This window comes from Petaurus breviceps, unplaced genomic scaffold (assembly GCF_028583685.1).
Source record: "Petaurus breviceps papuanus isolate PSGF00001 unplaced genomic scaffold, PetGlider_PUasm1.0 37, whole genome shotgun sequence".
NCBI classification, from domain to species: domain Eukaryota; kingdom Metazoa; phylum Chordata; class Mammalia; order Diprotodontia; family Petauridae; genus Petaurus; species Petaurus breviceps.
This window is the reverse complement of record NW_027186296.1, coordinates 1315883-1330544: the sequence shown is the minus strand read 5'-3', so window position 1 is coordinate 1330544 and position 14662 is coordinate 1315883. Positions and strand designations below refer to the sequence as shown.

The 14662-nt window shown below is 37.1% G+C and overlaps 1 protein-coding gene across 7 annotated transcripts in view; it reads left to right on the top strand.

Moving 5' to 3' along the window:
* CDIN1 (CDAN1 interacting nuclease 1) overlaps positions 1-14662 on the top strand; it is a 274152-nt gene that overhangs the window by 159347 nt on the left and 100143 nt on the right. For 2 of the 7 annotated variants that reach the window (XM_069097634.1, XM_069097632.1), the window contains 2 exons: positions 8248-8313; positions 9068-9191. In XM_069097634.1, coding sequence (XP_068953735.1) covers positions 8248-8313; positions 9068-9191 — 190 coding nt within the window. Of the gene's footprint in view, positions 1-8247; positions 8314-9067; positions 9192-12523; positions 14619-14662 lie in introns of those variants that run through there. The other 5 variants (XM_069097637.1, XM_069097633.1, XM_069097635.1 and 2 more) reach the window with 4 other exon arrangements.

Here is a 14662-nt window from a genome sequence, read left to right as displayed (position 1 = left end):
GTATATCTTATTTCCCAATTTCATGTAAAATAGTATTCATAATAGTATATATGTATATACATATATATTTAAATATTTTATTTTAAAACTTTGAATTCCAGATTCATTCCCTTACTCCCTTGTCACCCACCCTTACTGGGAAGATAAGCAGTTCAGTATAGGTTGGACATGTGTGGCTAATGCAAAGCCATAACATAGTAGATATATTTTAAAAGACTGACTATATTTCCCTCCCTCCTATCCCACCTCCCACTTGTTCTATTCTCTACTTTGATCCCATCCCATCCCTTTTCTTTTCTTTTTTTTTTTTTTTTTTAAGCATTCGTGGTTAAGTAACTTGCTCAAGGTTTACACGGCCAGTTATTTCTGGGTGTGGTGCTGAGTATCTGAGGCCAGATTTCATCCAGGTCATCCCGACACTGGAACCGGTGCTCTTACTCGATGAGCCACCTGATTGCCCCTAAGCAATTGGGGTTAAGTAACTTGCTCAAGGTTACACGGCAAGGTGTTTCTGAGTGGATGCTAAGTGTCTGAGCCTGGGATTTGATCTCCAGGTCTTCTCAACACTGGAGCTGGTGCTCTTACTCGCTGTGCTACCTGGCCGCCCCAATTCCATCCCTTTTCAGAAGTGGGTGCTTCCAAAATCCCTCCCCCCCCAGCCTGCCCTCCCTTCCATCATGTCCCCTCTCATCCCCTTTTCCCCCCTACTCTCCTAAAGGGTGAGATACCTTATTTAGTGTGTATTTCATTCCCTCCTCAAGCCAAATTCAATGGGAATAAGGTTGACCCATTCCCTTTTGCCTTACTATTCTTCCCCTCCATTGTAATCATTTTCCCTTGCCTCATCTATATGATAGTTTACCCCATTCTATCTCTCCCCATCTGCTCAAATTATATTCCTCTCTCACCTCTTAATTTCACCTTTTGAGTATCATCCCTTCCTGCTAAATTAGTCCTGTACCCTCTATCTATGTATACCTGTAAACATGTATACACACATTCACATATGTATTCATATGCCCATATATCCTCATATATAGATAAATACATACATACATATATATATATATTTCTATTCTCTTCAACTACTGAGAAATGTTTCATTAGTTACAATTATTGTTTTGCCATGTAGGAATGTTAATAGTTCAACTTTGATAAGTTCCTTATGATTACTTTTCCCTGTTTACCTTCTCATGCTTCTCTTGCTTCTTGTATCTGAATGTCAAATTTTCTATTCAACTCATCAAGAATGTTTGAAAGTCCTCTATTCCACTGAATGACCATATTTTCCCCTGAAACCTGATACTCAGTTTTGCTGGGTAGGTGATTCTTGATTTTAATCCCAGCTCCTTTGACCTCTAGAATACATATTCCAAGCCCTTCTATCCCTCAGTGTAGAAGCAGCCAGATCCTGGGTTATCCTGATTGTGTTTCCACAATATTCAAATTGTTTCTTCCTGGCTGCTTGTGATATTCTCTCCTTAATCTGGGAATTCCACAACCTGGCTATAATATTCCTAGGAGTTTTCTTTTTGAGATCTTTTTCAGGAGGTGATCGGTGGATTATTTCAACCTCTATTTTGCCCTCTGGTTCTAAAACATCAGGGCAGTTTTCTTTGAGAACTTCCTGAAGGATGATTTCTAGGTTATTTCTTTGACCATGGCTTTCAGGTAGTCCAATAATTTTTAAATTATCTCTCCTGGATCCATTTTCCAGCTCAGTGGTTTTTCCCATGACATATTTCACATTGCCTTCTATTCTTTCATTTGTATGGATCTGTTTAACAGCATCTTGATTTCTCATAAAGTCATTAGCTTCCATTTGCTCCAATGTAATTCTGAAGCAATGATTCTCCTCATTGAGCTTTTGAGATTCTTTTTCTATCTGGCAAATTCGGCTTTTTAAGGCATTCTTTTCCTCATTGCCTTTTTGAGCCTCGTTTGTCATTTGAGTTAGTCTGTTTTTTAAGGTGTTATTTTCCTCAGTCAGGCTGTTGACTCTCATTTCATAATTTTCTTGCATTGTTCTCATTTCTCTTCCCAATATTTCCTCCACTTCTCTTATCTGCTTCTTAAGGTCCTCTATGGCCTGTAACCAGCTCATATTTTCCTTTGAAGCTTTTGGTGCAGGAGTTCTGACTTCACTGTCTTCCTCCTGTTCCATGCTTTGCTCCTTTTTGTCCCCCAAATAGGAGTCTAATGTTGGAATCTTCTGTCGGCTTTGTTTCCTTTGCTTGGTTATGTCACCCCTCAGTCACTTCACCCCTGGGTTTTTGCCACAGTAGGACTCTGCCACCAGACAAGGGAGCTTTCATCCCAAATGCTGTGGTTTTCTCAGCTGCCAGAGGTATTAGATGGGTGCCCTCTCTGAGGTCTCCACACACTCTGGCAAACACCCCAGGACCTCCACCCTAGACTGCAATCCAGATCCAAGAAGGTTAAAGAAAGAGAGATTACCCCTCAGACTGGTGTTTGGTCCCCCTACACTCTGCAGGCCAGGAGCTGACACTGCCACGTGGTGCTGGCTGGCTGTGCTGTCAGCTCAGTGGCTTCTTGCCCCAGGGCAAAAGCTATGCACTCCCACTTACTGGGTCCCAAAGTCCAGACTACACTGACTTCTCACTTTGTCCTTCTCATCTGTGTTTTGCTAATTCTGGAAATGGCCACAGCTGCTGCTGATCTGGAGTCCCTCTGGCCCCTGGCTGCCCAGGCCCGCCCTGGGCTAAAGCCTTGGTGTGGGGCTGGACTTGGCTCCCAGAGCAGTGAGCTGGCCGCTTGCTGCCAGCCTGCTGGGCTGTCCTCAGTGGGAGGTTACTTTCTTTGTGTGATTTTATGGGTTCTGCAGCTCCTAAGTTTGTTTAGAGTCCCCTTTTTACATGGATTGGGGAAGGTGGAAGCTGGAGCAGTGGGAAGGTCCTGCTTCTACTCTGCCATCTTGACTCCACCCCCCGAACTTTACTCTTAATAGAATTTTGTTTGTTTTTTAAAATAATAATTTCCCAGTTGCATGTAAAAACAATTTTTAACATTCATTTTTCAAAATTTTTAGTTTCAACTTCTCTCCCTTCCTCCTTTCCTTTCCTTTCCCTTCCCTGAGAAAGTAAACAATTTGATATAAGTTATAGATGTGTAATCATGCAAAACATATTTCCATATTAGTCATTTTGTGAAAGAGAACACACACCAAAAAAATAAATCAGAAAAAATAAAGTAAAAAAATAGTGTGCTTCTATCTGCATCCAGACTCTTATCAGTTCTTTTTCTGGATTTGGATAGCATTTTTCATTTTGAGACCTTTGAAATTGTCTTGGATCATTGTATTGTTGAGAATAGCTAAGTCATTCACAGTTGATCATTGTATGATATCTAATAGTGGTTCTGAGAATTTCTTTGATTATAGGGAATGAAGATAGACACCTCCTGCCATTGTCAATTTCTTCTGTAAGTGAACAAGGCTACTTAGCTAGGGATCTTTCCTTTTACCTTCCATTGAATCTCACCCAACTCTTTGGTGATGTTTTAAAATACTGAGCTTTTTCACTAGAATTTTTACCTCAGAGAAGAGCAACCATGAGCTTACCTTCTCCTACATCCTAAATGTCAGTTGCAGGATGTTGATTTTATTTTCCTTGCCCCAACACCATTCATCATCAAACCCACAATGTGTTTTTGGTCCTCTTGGATTTAACCTCATTACACTGAGTTTTCCTACCTAATTTCCCATTCTAGATGGAAAATCACTGCATCGAATATTGAAATTTGATTGACCTGAATAAAATAACTACAGAATTACCCTACTTGACACAATCAAAGAAGACATTCTGCCTGTTGAACTTTGAATCTAAATAATAGCCAAAATAATAATTACAATGTTTGTATTCCAAGTGGTTTAATGTAACTTAGGGCATATATTTTGATTGGAGTCTTAAGTCAGTAAGTGGGCTTACTTGGCAGCTAAAGGTGTCTTCCAAATTGTTGTGTGGTATGAAGAATTATATGGCCTGTGCCTCTCTCTGATGGTGGTTTCCTCACTTCCCTTTTTTCTTCTGTTGTTTTGCTTCTGGGCTTTGGGTGTAATGTGAATATAATAAGGAGAAAAGAAACTGATTCCACATTAAACTACCCCTTCCTTCCCACCCCATTCAGATCTCCAAGGAGTTTCTTTTTGACTATAGATCCTAAAGCCAAAAGACTTAATAGATTTAAAGACTGAGGATTGGTCATTTATGTTTCTCCCCACAGTACAATTTAAACTTCTTGACTTTAGGAGCTGCTTTCCCCCCATTTTATCTTTGAATCCTTGGCACCTAGCACAGTGCTTTGCACACAAGGGAATATGTAATAAATGCTTTTTATAATGGACTCTGCAAAACTTCAGGCAACTTAAAATGCCATCCAGAGAGGTCTGGAGAAGAGTGTTCTAAAGGACCAATTAGTCTGAGGGTAGATTGTGACCTAGTTGTATAGTAAATGTACAAAAGATGATGATTGCAAATTGCTTTCTTAAAAGAACTCGGTGCAAATTTGAGCTCATTCCAAGAAGATCCTGTAGCCTAGTGGTCAACCAAAGGGCCCATCAACATTCTAATTGAAAGGAAGTTAAATTAATTTCCTGGATAAGGCATTAGTTAGAGAGCCATGTGGTTTACTGAAAAGAAGATTGAAATATGGAACCATATTCTCTGAAGTCAGAGATGGTACTCTTTCCCATGCATTCCACAGTATTTGCTAGTGATAGGGAATAAAATCCTTCACTGAAAATTGATTAGCCAGTATGGAAGAAGGTAAAGTGTTTGAGAGCAAGAATCCTGACTTTTTAATTTGTAGCAGAATACATTGTAAATAGTGGAATCTTAATAAATGTTTCATTGTCTAACAGTGAGAATTCCTTCCATCTACATGATATCTCCTGCTTTTTAAAAAATGTATGTAATTTAAGTCTTTTATTGGTATCACATTCCCTCCCACCCCCACTCCAACGAATACATATATATTATCAATAGAGACAATATCCTTTTCCTTTCTAGAGGATGAAATCAGGTACTAAGACATCAAGTACTTTTGTTAAGGTCACATCATGAAAATGTGATGACCCAAAATAAGCTTACAAAGTAAAATGAACAGAGTCCTTTGCCTCAGGATCAGGAGAAATGCACAAAGCTGTGCAGAACACAGTTAAATGGAAAGGAGAAGAGTAGATTGAGGGAAAACATAATACTAAGAATTAAACTAAAAAATATATGAATAGTTGAAATACAAATTAAATCCCTAAAGTTTTGGCTCCATGAGTAGGTTAGCCATTGAGTCAGGAAAGCATCACTCAGTAAAGTAAGCTTTATGGAAAAGGTAAAGATCTCAGAACCTCTTTTCTTCCCCATGCATATTTCTCCTTATACTTCAGTTAGGGCAGCAGTAGGAGAAAAGGCATTGAACTTGGTCTCATGATATCACACAACCTCAAAGTAGGAAGAGGTATTAGGACCATCTAAGTAGTTCATCCCATATAAGAAAAAGAATTCCTTCTACAATATCATCAATAAGTACTTGTCCAGACTTTGCTCAAAGACATTTAATGACAGGGAGCCCATTACCTTCTCAGGCAGCCCATTCTTCTTTTGAACATCTGTAATTGTTAGGAAGTCTATTATTACATTAAACAAAAAAAAAAATGTCTCTCTGGAACAGCCTCTTATTGTTCCTACTTTTCCACTTTGATATCAAGCAGAATAAGTCTAATCTTCCTCAGGTAAACACTTTGTATGCTTGAAGACCATGATTACATCTCTCCCAAATCTTTTTTCTCTTCAGGCTAAACATCCCAATTTCTTCAAGTGATCTTCTTGGGGCATAGTCTCTATTTGTAGCTTGTTCTTGTCATAATGGAAATTTCAGGTCACCAATCTGCCATCAGGGTTTTCCATAATAAAGAGAGAACATTGGGCTTAGAGTCAAAACACCTGGGTTCAAATCTGAGCTCTGAGTCTCAATTTTGCCATTTATTAAATCAAGGTATTAATATTGTGACTATATATCTTATAGAATTGTGGTGAGGAAAGCAGTTTATAAAGATTAAGATATTAGCTACTATTGTTAGACTGCAATGTCCTTTGGACTTAGTCTTGTGGTCTTAGTTTTTTGGTGCCCCCCCCCCAAATATTATAGTAGTAAAATTGAATCAAAGTCATGATGAAAAAGAATTATAAATTGAAGCAAGGCAAATAATGGAGTAAAAGAAAACAGGAGATTCATTGTTAAAACTCCCAAATATCCTGTCTTCTCTATGTAATGAAAACATGAAATTGCTCAGAGATGAAAGGAACCCCTAGAGGTCATCTGACCTTCTTCCTGCAGGCAGGATTCCATCCAAACCAACCTGCCTATGTGAGTGTCTGTCTACCTTAGAATTCTCCAGGAACAGATGGGAAGATTCCACTATCTTTTCTGGTATTTTATGTCTGTCTTTTGTTTTTGTTTCCATATTTATAGAATTTAAATTGTAGGTATTTGTGTTCATGATCTTGGTGTTATGAGTTAATTCGTTACATGTCTTTTTTTTTTTAAAGGATTTGTATGGGTACAATGGATTACTTGGGCACTTTTGAAAAATTTGTTTTGAACTTCTCTTGGAAACATAATTTTTCTTTTCAAAGTGCATTTTAAACATCCTCAAAATTTGATTAAATTAAGTTACTTGAAATAAGAATTAATCTGCCTTTGCAAACATCCACCCAACTTTTAAAACCATTCATCATCTCTCCAGGGCTTCAACCCCAAAGCACCTGAACAGAGATGATTTCATGATTTCCCTTTTCCATGAAATATTCTAGCTGTTGCTGTCTTATTGCCATTTAGGAAAAAGAAAAGTTTCTAAACATATTCATCTAGATTTCAGAGCTTTTTTTTTTTCCCTAGTAAGATTAACTTGATTTCTGTTTCATTTTCTGAAAAAGTTCATTTGGCTTTTTCTTCTACTTCAAGGAGAAAAGTGCCTTAAATGCCAGCAGCTATAAGATTTGGTTTGGTTTAATGCTGTCGACTTATAACAAATTTTCATTTAAAGATCTAGTTTAAATATTGTTCTTGTCGTTAAAAGGTTATTTAAGCTCAAAATGCTGACCTTTCAAGATGCACACAACAGTGTTCTAAAACAGAGTTTCTGAGCGTTGGCCATGAAACCACTGTCTTAGGCTGATAAATGGATTGGAAATAAGCTACCCAACATTGGGAACGGGCCATTAATTTTAATCAAAGGTGATGCAGAAAGGCAAATGGGATGCATGACAATGTCAACAGCCCAGTAGATGTTAAGAGACCACACAGCCTTCCTTGTTACTTGGTTGGGCCATTAGTTGAGGTTGGGTGAAGACAGAAAGCCATGTCTGGAATTGAATGACCAGGTCACTCCAAAATCTAATGGAGAACTCCTCATTTCAGAAATCACATTGTAATGGCATTAGAAGTCAAGGACAGCATTTAGAAAATATTGAAGAATTTTTTTCTTAAAACTAAGTACCTGGCTGGTTTTCACAACTTTGACAGCTTTCTGCATTTCCCTGACTTTGGAAAGCCTCACTTCCTTCCTAATGGGTCACTGATATTTGTAAAGGATCAAGGAATTGAACAGACTTAGAATAAATCTCAAAGTGTATTTACTTTTCAAAATTCGATAATGTTAATTGCAAAACTTTGGTAAATGCCACAAACTACAGCATGCCAAAAGAATTAAGCAGCATGATTAATTTTCTACCATGATTCCTTCCTTGTCACTCTTTCTTCAACTTCATAGTTTTATTTAAAGCAAAACTTGTTTTAAAAAAATCATGAAAGCCTTTAATTCAAAACTTTAAAAGACAGCCATATTATACTTTTTTAAGAGCAGTTAATATTAGCTTGTTAAGCATTATTAACAAGCTCCGTGATGAGGGAGAAAGCCACCTCTTTCAATCAGCAAATATATTTCTTTATTTTGAGTATTTTCAGTTACCAAAAAGTGTTGTATGACAGCTTGAATTAATTATGTTTATAATGAAGACATAAAAATGCAGAGGTGACAAAAGAAGCATTTTTATATCCGTGCTTCAGGTTTGCTAAGAAGATTCATTTAATCTGACATAGTATTCCATGCATAAGAAGGATATGTATGACTGCATTAGCAATTTTTGAACCCTTTTAAAAAAGAAAAGTAATTATTTTGCCGTCTTGTTAATGGAATGATGTTATAAATAATAGTATTTGTTCTCACCATAGATGAAGATCAACTCCGTGCAAAGGGTTATGACAAAACACCAGACTTTATTTTAGAAGTGCCAGTCGGTAAGTCCTAAAAGTTCAGTGTGTCTCTATGGTAGAGGAAAGAAATCTTTTTGTTTTGGTAAAATTATATTTTTGTTAATATTAGACAATGTTGAGAGACTAAGGATGTTAGTGTAACATTTTGAAATATGTTATATTTCTCTATACGTATATATATATATATTTTTTTTTTTGGAGTAAAAATCCCTTTTAGATAAGGAAAGAGCACTGGATTTGGAGTTAGAGTAGGTTAACTTGAAACCTGACTCTGACACTTACTTATTGGCTTTGAGGCCTTGGTCAATTCACTTCATCTATGTGGGCTTTAGTGTCTCTACCTCCAAAGAGGGAAGGCTGGAATAGATGACCCCTTGGGTCCTTTATAACTCTAAATCTGTGATCCTATGAAACTTTGAATCAAATCAAGTAATTTTTAAAATATTAACTCTCTGAAATGTGGTCCCATTTACAAATTGTCCATATTTTGGTCTGCAATATATGTTTACCCTTCAAGTAATAAAGGCAAACTTAAAAAATGATCTATATTACAAAGGTTTTTGAAGCACAAAAGAAAATTAAAAGTAAAATAGAGGTAATTGTGTCATAAATATCCTTTGAAATGTATATGTACAAAATTTTTTGTAAGCACATTTACAGACCATGCGTTGGTCACATCATGAGTATAAATTAGCCAGTGCTCCATTAACTTAAAACGTTTAGAAAACTATACAGAGCTGAGAATTTCAAATATCCCATTCACTTCACTTTATATTAGTAATGCTTTGTCCCTTAGCTCTGGAAGGGCACATAATTCATTGGATTGAAAGCAAAGCCTCATTTGGTGATGAATGTAGCCACCAGGCCTACCTGCACGACCAATTCTGGAGCTACTGGAACAGGTATGGTTCCATTATTTTTCTTTTAAGATGAACGATACTCAGCTGAAATCTCATTAGAAATATAATATTTTTGTTTAGCTGGTAAAAAATGCTGGTAGCTTTTGTTTGGAGTAAATATAGGGTCTTGATTAATGCATTCATTTCAGATAATTTAAATTTCTCTGCTTTCATAATGTTGCTGCATTTTTTTTTAAAAGGAAAATCTCTGCATTATGACAAAGTCAGTTCATACCATTTTCTAAAAGTCATAATACTGATGTCATTTAAAATACAGAAAATACAATGAGATATATATTTTGATCCTATCTTTGAATTCTTTTCATTTTGCTCTGAAATCTTATTTTCCTGTCAGCCAGACTAAAAGAAAGAACTTTAGCCTAGACTCTTTGGGTGAAGGTATCTTAGATTGGAAAACAAAATTTCCAACTCAATGGATGGTGCTGAATTCCTTAAAAGATTCCATTAGTTAATATAGAGGATGCTGTTAGCAACTTCTATGTTGTTTTTATTTTCTATTCTACAAATGAATTTTGGATATAAGAGAAAGGACATCAGGCAGTATGTCTTTTGAGGTTCGTTGTTCCCATAAGTCCCTAGCCAAGTGTGAATGAATAAAATACTAATTTGAAGAAGGAGAGAAGGTGCAGATATTTAAAAGGATGAGATCAGATCATCTGTGGGCAATAGTAATGGCCTGAGAAAATGGGACTTAGATGACAGAATTTGGCATTGAATTTGTGACATCTCTACAAAAGGCCAGCAGACCTCTCCCTCTCTTGCAGCTGTGCTGAACTGAGCCCACTTTTTGCCATGGTAACAATGATCATGACAAAAAAGCTGGATGTAATGGCTTTCTTGATTTTCTTGTGTAATTGTGCGTGGCATCCAAGCTTTACTTTAAGGGGATGGAGTAGGAAAGTGCAAAATGTTTTAGAAATCAATGCTGCTTCAGCATTTTCAGGGTTTTCTTCAGATACTGTTCAAAACTAACAAATGGGGGGGGCATTAATTTGAAATTATAAACAATTTTCTAATGAGTAGGGCAAGTATAAATACAGGATCATTTTGAAAGTGTTGAGAAAAGAATGATATGAAGTTCATGTTGTTGAAGTTTGAGAAACCTTAGCAAACTGACAGACGCAGTTTATTGTTGACTTGAAAATATTTTTCCCTTTTACATTTTGAACAAAGTTTAAGATGACAACAACAATAATAAACTCCCTATCCCAAGTAATACAGCATATGTAGATGTTTGGAAAAACAACCCTTAGCCCTTAGTACAGAAGTATTAAAAACCAGTCCAGTAATGTCATTTAATGGAAGTCATATGACCTGGGTTTAACTCCTGGCCCTGTCATCTATTACGTGGGTGACCTGGGGCAAGTTGCTTAACTTATTTAAGCCTCGATTTCCTCATCTGTAAAAATGAAATGGTTGGACTATTTAACCTTTAAGATCCCTCAAAGCTCTATATCTATCTTATAATTATTTACACACACTGACAAAGGGGAACACTGCCATGCTCAAGCAGCAGGTAATACAAAATTGTTTTGAATTTCAGGATACTTTGCAACCTATTACCTTTTTTGTTCAAATTATGTTTTGCTTAGACTGTTATTAACTCACTATTTCCTCCAGGATCAAACAGAGTCTTCTCTTTTGCATTTAGAATACTTCAACCTGATTTCCTCCTACCTTTTGAGTCTTCTTTCAGGTTACACTCCTCCATACACTGTACAGTCTGTAGGCTCTCACACAGCACACTCCATCTCCTGATTCTCACCTTTTCACTGGCTACCTGGAATGCTCTTCCTCTTGACCTCACCTTTACTTCCTGGTTTCCCTGACTTCACTCAAGAACTGAGGTTCATATCCTGCCTTCTGCAGAAGGCCTTTCCTAGTCCCTCCCTCTACTCTGTATATATCTTCTCTCTGTATGTATATGCTGTATTACAATGTGAGGTCCTTGAAGAGAAGGATGAAGTTTTGTTTAGTTCTCAGTTTCTCTGCCTTTCTTTGTATCCCTAGCACTTAGCATGGAACCTGTCACATACTAAGTCCATAATAAGTTTTTGTTGACTGAGTAGCTCGGGTCTCTGTTTCTTGCACATATACTGGTTCATGAGGAAGAGAGCTGTTCTAGAAGCAGAGTCTGTGGAAAGCCAGTCTAGGATTAAAATCCAGCTGCAGAGAATTCACAAAGGGGTTAACCTCCACACGAATATTTGGTGACTAAAAACAGTCCAGTAATTACAGATGAGAGACTGAGTTGAATATAAACATTGAACAGTTAGTTACCTTGATAGGAAATGCTCATTTTAATTTGATTTAAAAATGCAAGTGATGTGATGCTTTGAAGGAAATGAAAGATTAGGCACATTTTATAACCATTGGAATTGACCATTCTTCATGTCTTGCTTTGTGCTGCATTTGTATAGTGGTCACCATGATTACCCGAAGATAGGCAAGTATCAAATCTAAGAGCAGTTGGAGGGTGGGGCTTGGACCATCTTAGAGTTCTCAACTTTTTATCCTCCTAAATGCATATCATTTGTGTTATGTGAGAAGTTCCCAGATTCTGTCTTTCCAAGAGTTACTATTGCCCATTCTCATTTTCTTTTTCTGATGTGTCTGTCTAGAATTAAGGAAAACAGAAGGGAGAAGGGACGGTTTCTTCTGAATTCTCTCCACTCCATAAGCCAGCCCCAATTCCACTATCCCAGGCAAACTACATGGAATTAATTCTTCCCTTATAGTAGAGAGTTTTTGTCATACTATAATCCAATATACAGAGGGACACACTAGACTAGAGCCTTTATCTGTTAAACATAGATATTCAGGAACCTATATCAGGCTTTTCACTTGGGAATTCAAGATTATCCTTTCTACCTTTTTTCTCCTTTCCCTCAAGTGGGAGTGTAATCTTCTCTATGTCTCTTCTATTCTTCAAGGCAAAAATAATTAAGTAGAATGGAAAGACAAAAGAAATGACATGTAAAACAACTATGATAATTTCATCCAGTTAACCAATTTAAGTTAATTGATACAACAAGGGGACCAAAAGAGTATCCTGGTCAGCACACATCTTACTTGGCAAATGGAGCAAGCTGAGTGCCAAAAGCAACCATAATTTAGTAATACAAACCAGCTTTAAAAGTCTTATGGTGAAGGATAGATAAGAGCAATACCATCTTGTAAAGCAGAAGGAGGGATTCTAGGTGGTGCAGTAGATAGAGTGCCAGATCTGGAGTAAGGAAGACCTGAGTTCAAATGTGGCCCCAGATAATAGCTGTGTGAACCTGGGCAAGTCACTTAACCTCTATTCACCTCAGGTTTCCTCATTTGTAAAATGATCTGAAGAAGGAAATGGCAAACCACTCCAGTATCTTTTTCAAGAAAAGTCACAAAGAGTCAGACACAACTGAAACAACTGAACAACAACAAAAACAGAAGGAAGCAGAGGAAAGTAAAAGTAATTTAAAGAAATCTTGCCAAAATATCAAATTAAACAAAGTCACCTCAAGTACATTCAGGTCTGAAAATAGGTAGAGGACTACAAACATAAGAAAAATGGAAAAGATTTGCAAAAAACATTTCAACAAACTTTCCTCCATGAAGGAGAGTAGGAGCCAGTGCACTTGGACCCTTAACATCACAGTCCCTGAGGAGTTTATCAAGGAGGTAGAGTCACATTAATGACAACAAAGACATGAAAATCAGCTGTGTTGAACCAAGAGTAAATAGAGGGGATCCATTGAGGGACCAATATAAAGTATCTGAAGGAGACGAAGATAACAAAGGCATGTAAAAAAAAAATCTCAGAAGTCGTTAATACCAGGAAAATAAATATCCAAGAGAATATTAATAGCTAGAGACCTATAGCTACTCTTAACATCTATATAAAGCTCCATGAAAATCATATATAAACATATATGTGTATTTGTGTATATGTCTTCTATATAATGTCCTTGATGAGGACATTAGAAGGGGACAAGCAGGCTTCCACAAGCAATACTCAGCATTGGATTACATCTATGTCATCTCACAATTAAGTGAATGTTATAAAGAAGAGACTTCCTAATTTTGTTTATTTGTTGAACAAGCATTTGTCTCAGAAAAACAAAATACTACTTACAGGTTTTTTGACAGCAAGTTGTCTCCTGTCCATACATTAAGATCATGCATAATCCCTTGCAAGAAGTAACAACAGAAACAACTTCGTTCAATAACCCTCTGATAATAAACATCAAAAAAGCATAAAACAAAAAGACAATTGTGTAGGTGTTCACTGCTGTCATAGATGAGATCTAATGTAGAGTCCTGATTGAGGAGGAAGTCTGTATGGATGGTGACATCCTCCATATTATCTTGCTTGTGGATGACATTGTATTGATTGCAACAAGTCTTTTTTTAAAGCAATCGGGGTTAAATAACTTGCTCAAGGTTACACGGCCAGTTATTTTTGTGTGGTTGTTAAGCATCTGAGGCCGGAACCGATCCCAGGTCTCCTGACGCTGGAACTGGAGCTCTCTTACTCACTGCGCCACCTGGCCACCCCGATTGCATCAAGTCTTAAGGCATTATAGAATGTCCTGGAAGAGATCTTTAACCACATAAAGGAATGTGACTTTCTTAGAAAAGATCTGTAATCACTTAGGAATTTGGATTTTCTGTCCACACAAGATGAAGTGCCTGGCACACAATAAGTGCTCAATAAATGCTTCTTGACTGTTTCTTGCACAGATTTCAACATGCATTTGGATTGGCACACTATAATTAATAGTATGTAAACTTGTAACAGATGAATAATGAACAGGTCCTGGAGTTGAATAGGATGAGAGCAGGCTGGATTGCTTTCAAGAAATTATAAAGCACTTATCCTGACCCCAAGTTTCCCATGAAAGCAAAGACTACTCTCTTTAGAACTACCATTTTGCTGGTTTTGCTATATGGCAGCAAAACACAGAATACCATTACTTCCAAAAATTAACGATGAACATCACACGGGGGACATTAGAGAATTGCATGATGATGTGAAAAGGCTGCAACATATAACCAGAGGAGCTCTAAAGAACAGGAATAAGGAATTGTATGACAGGAAGAGAAAATGGGCTGGACATATGGCAAAAGTGAAGAGATCACAGACGGACAGCTGGTGCTCCACTGCTGTCATTATTTTTTGGGGGTGGGAAGGAATGGTATTAGGAGAAAGTAAAGGCAGCTACTGCATATTAGATATACCTTCTGTGGTGAGCTTTTAGGAGGACGTAGTTAAGAATTGTAAAGAATTATACAGTGGGATCGCTGTTTTGGGGTCGTGGGTAGGGGAGAGATGGGGAGAATATTTGTAACTCAAAATCTTATGGAAATGAATGATGTAAACTAAAAATAAATGTAAAATTAAAAAAAAGAATTGCAAAGAATGAGCATGGATTGATTCTGATCTGCATTATTGTGGGGAAAGATCCATT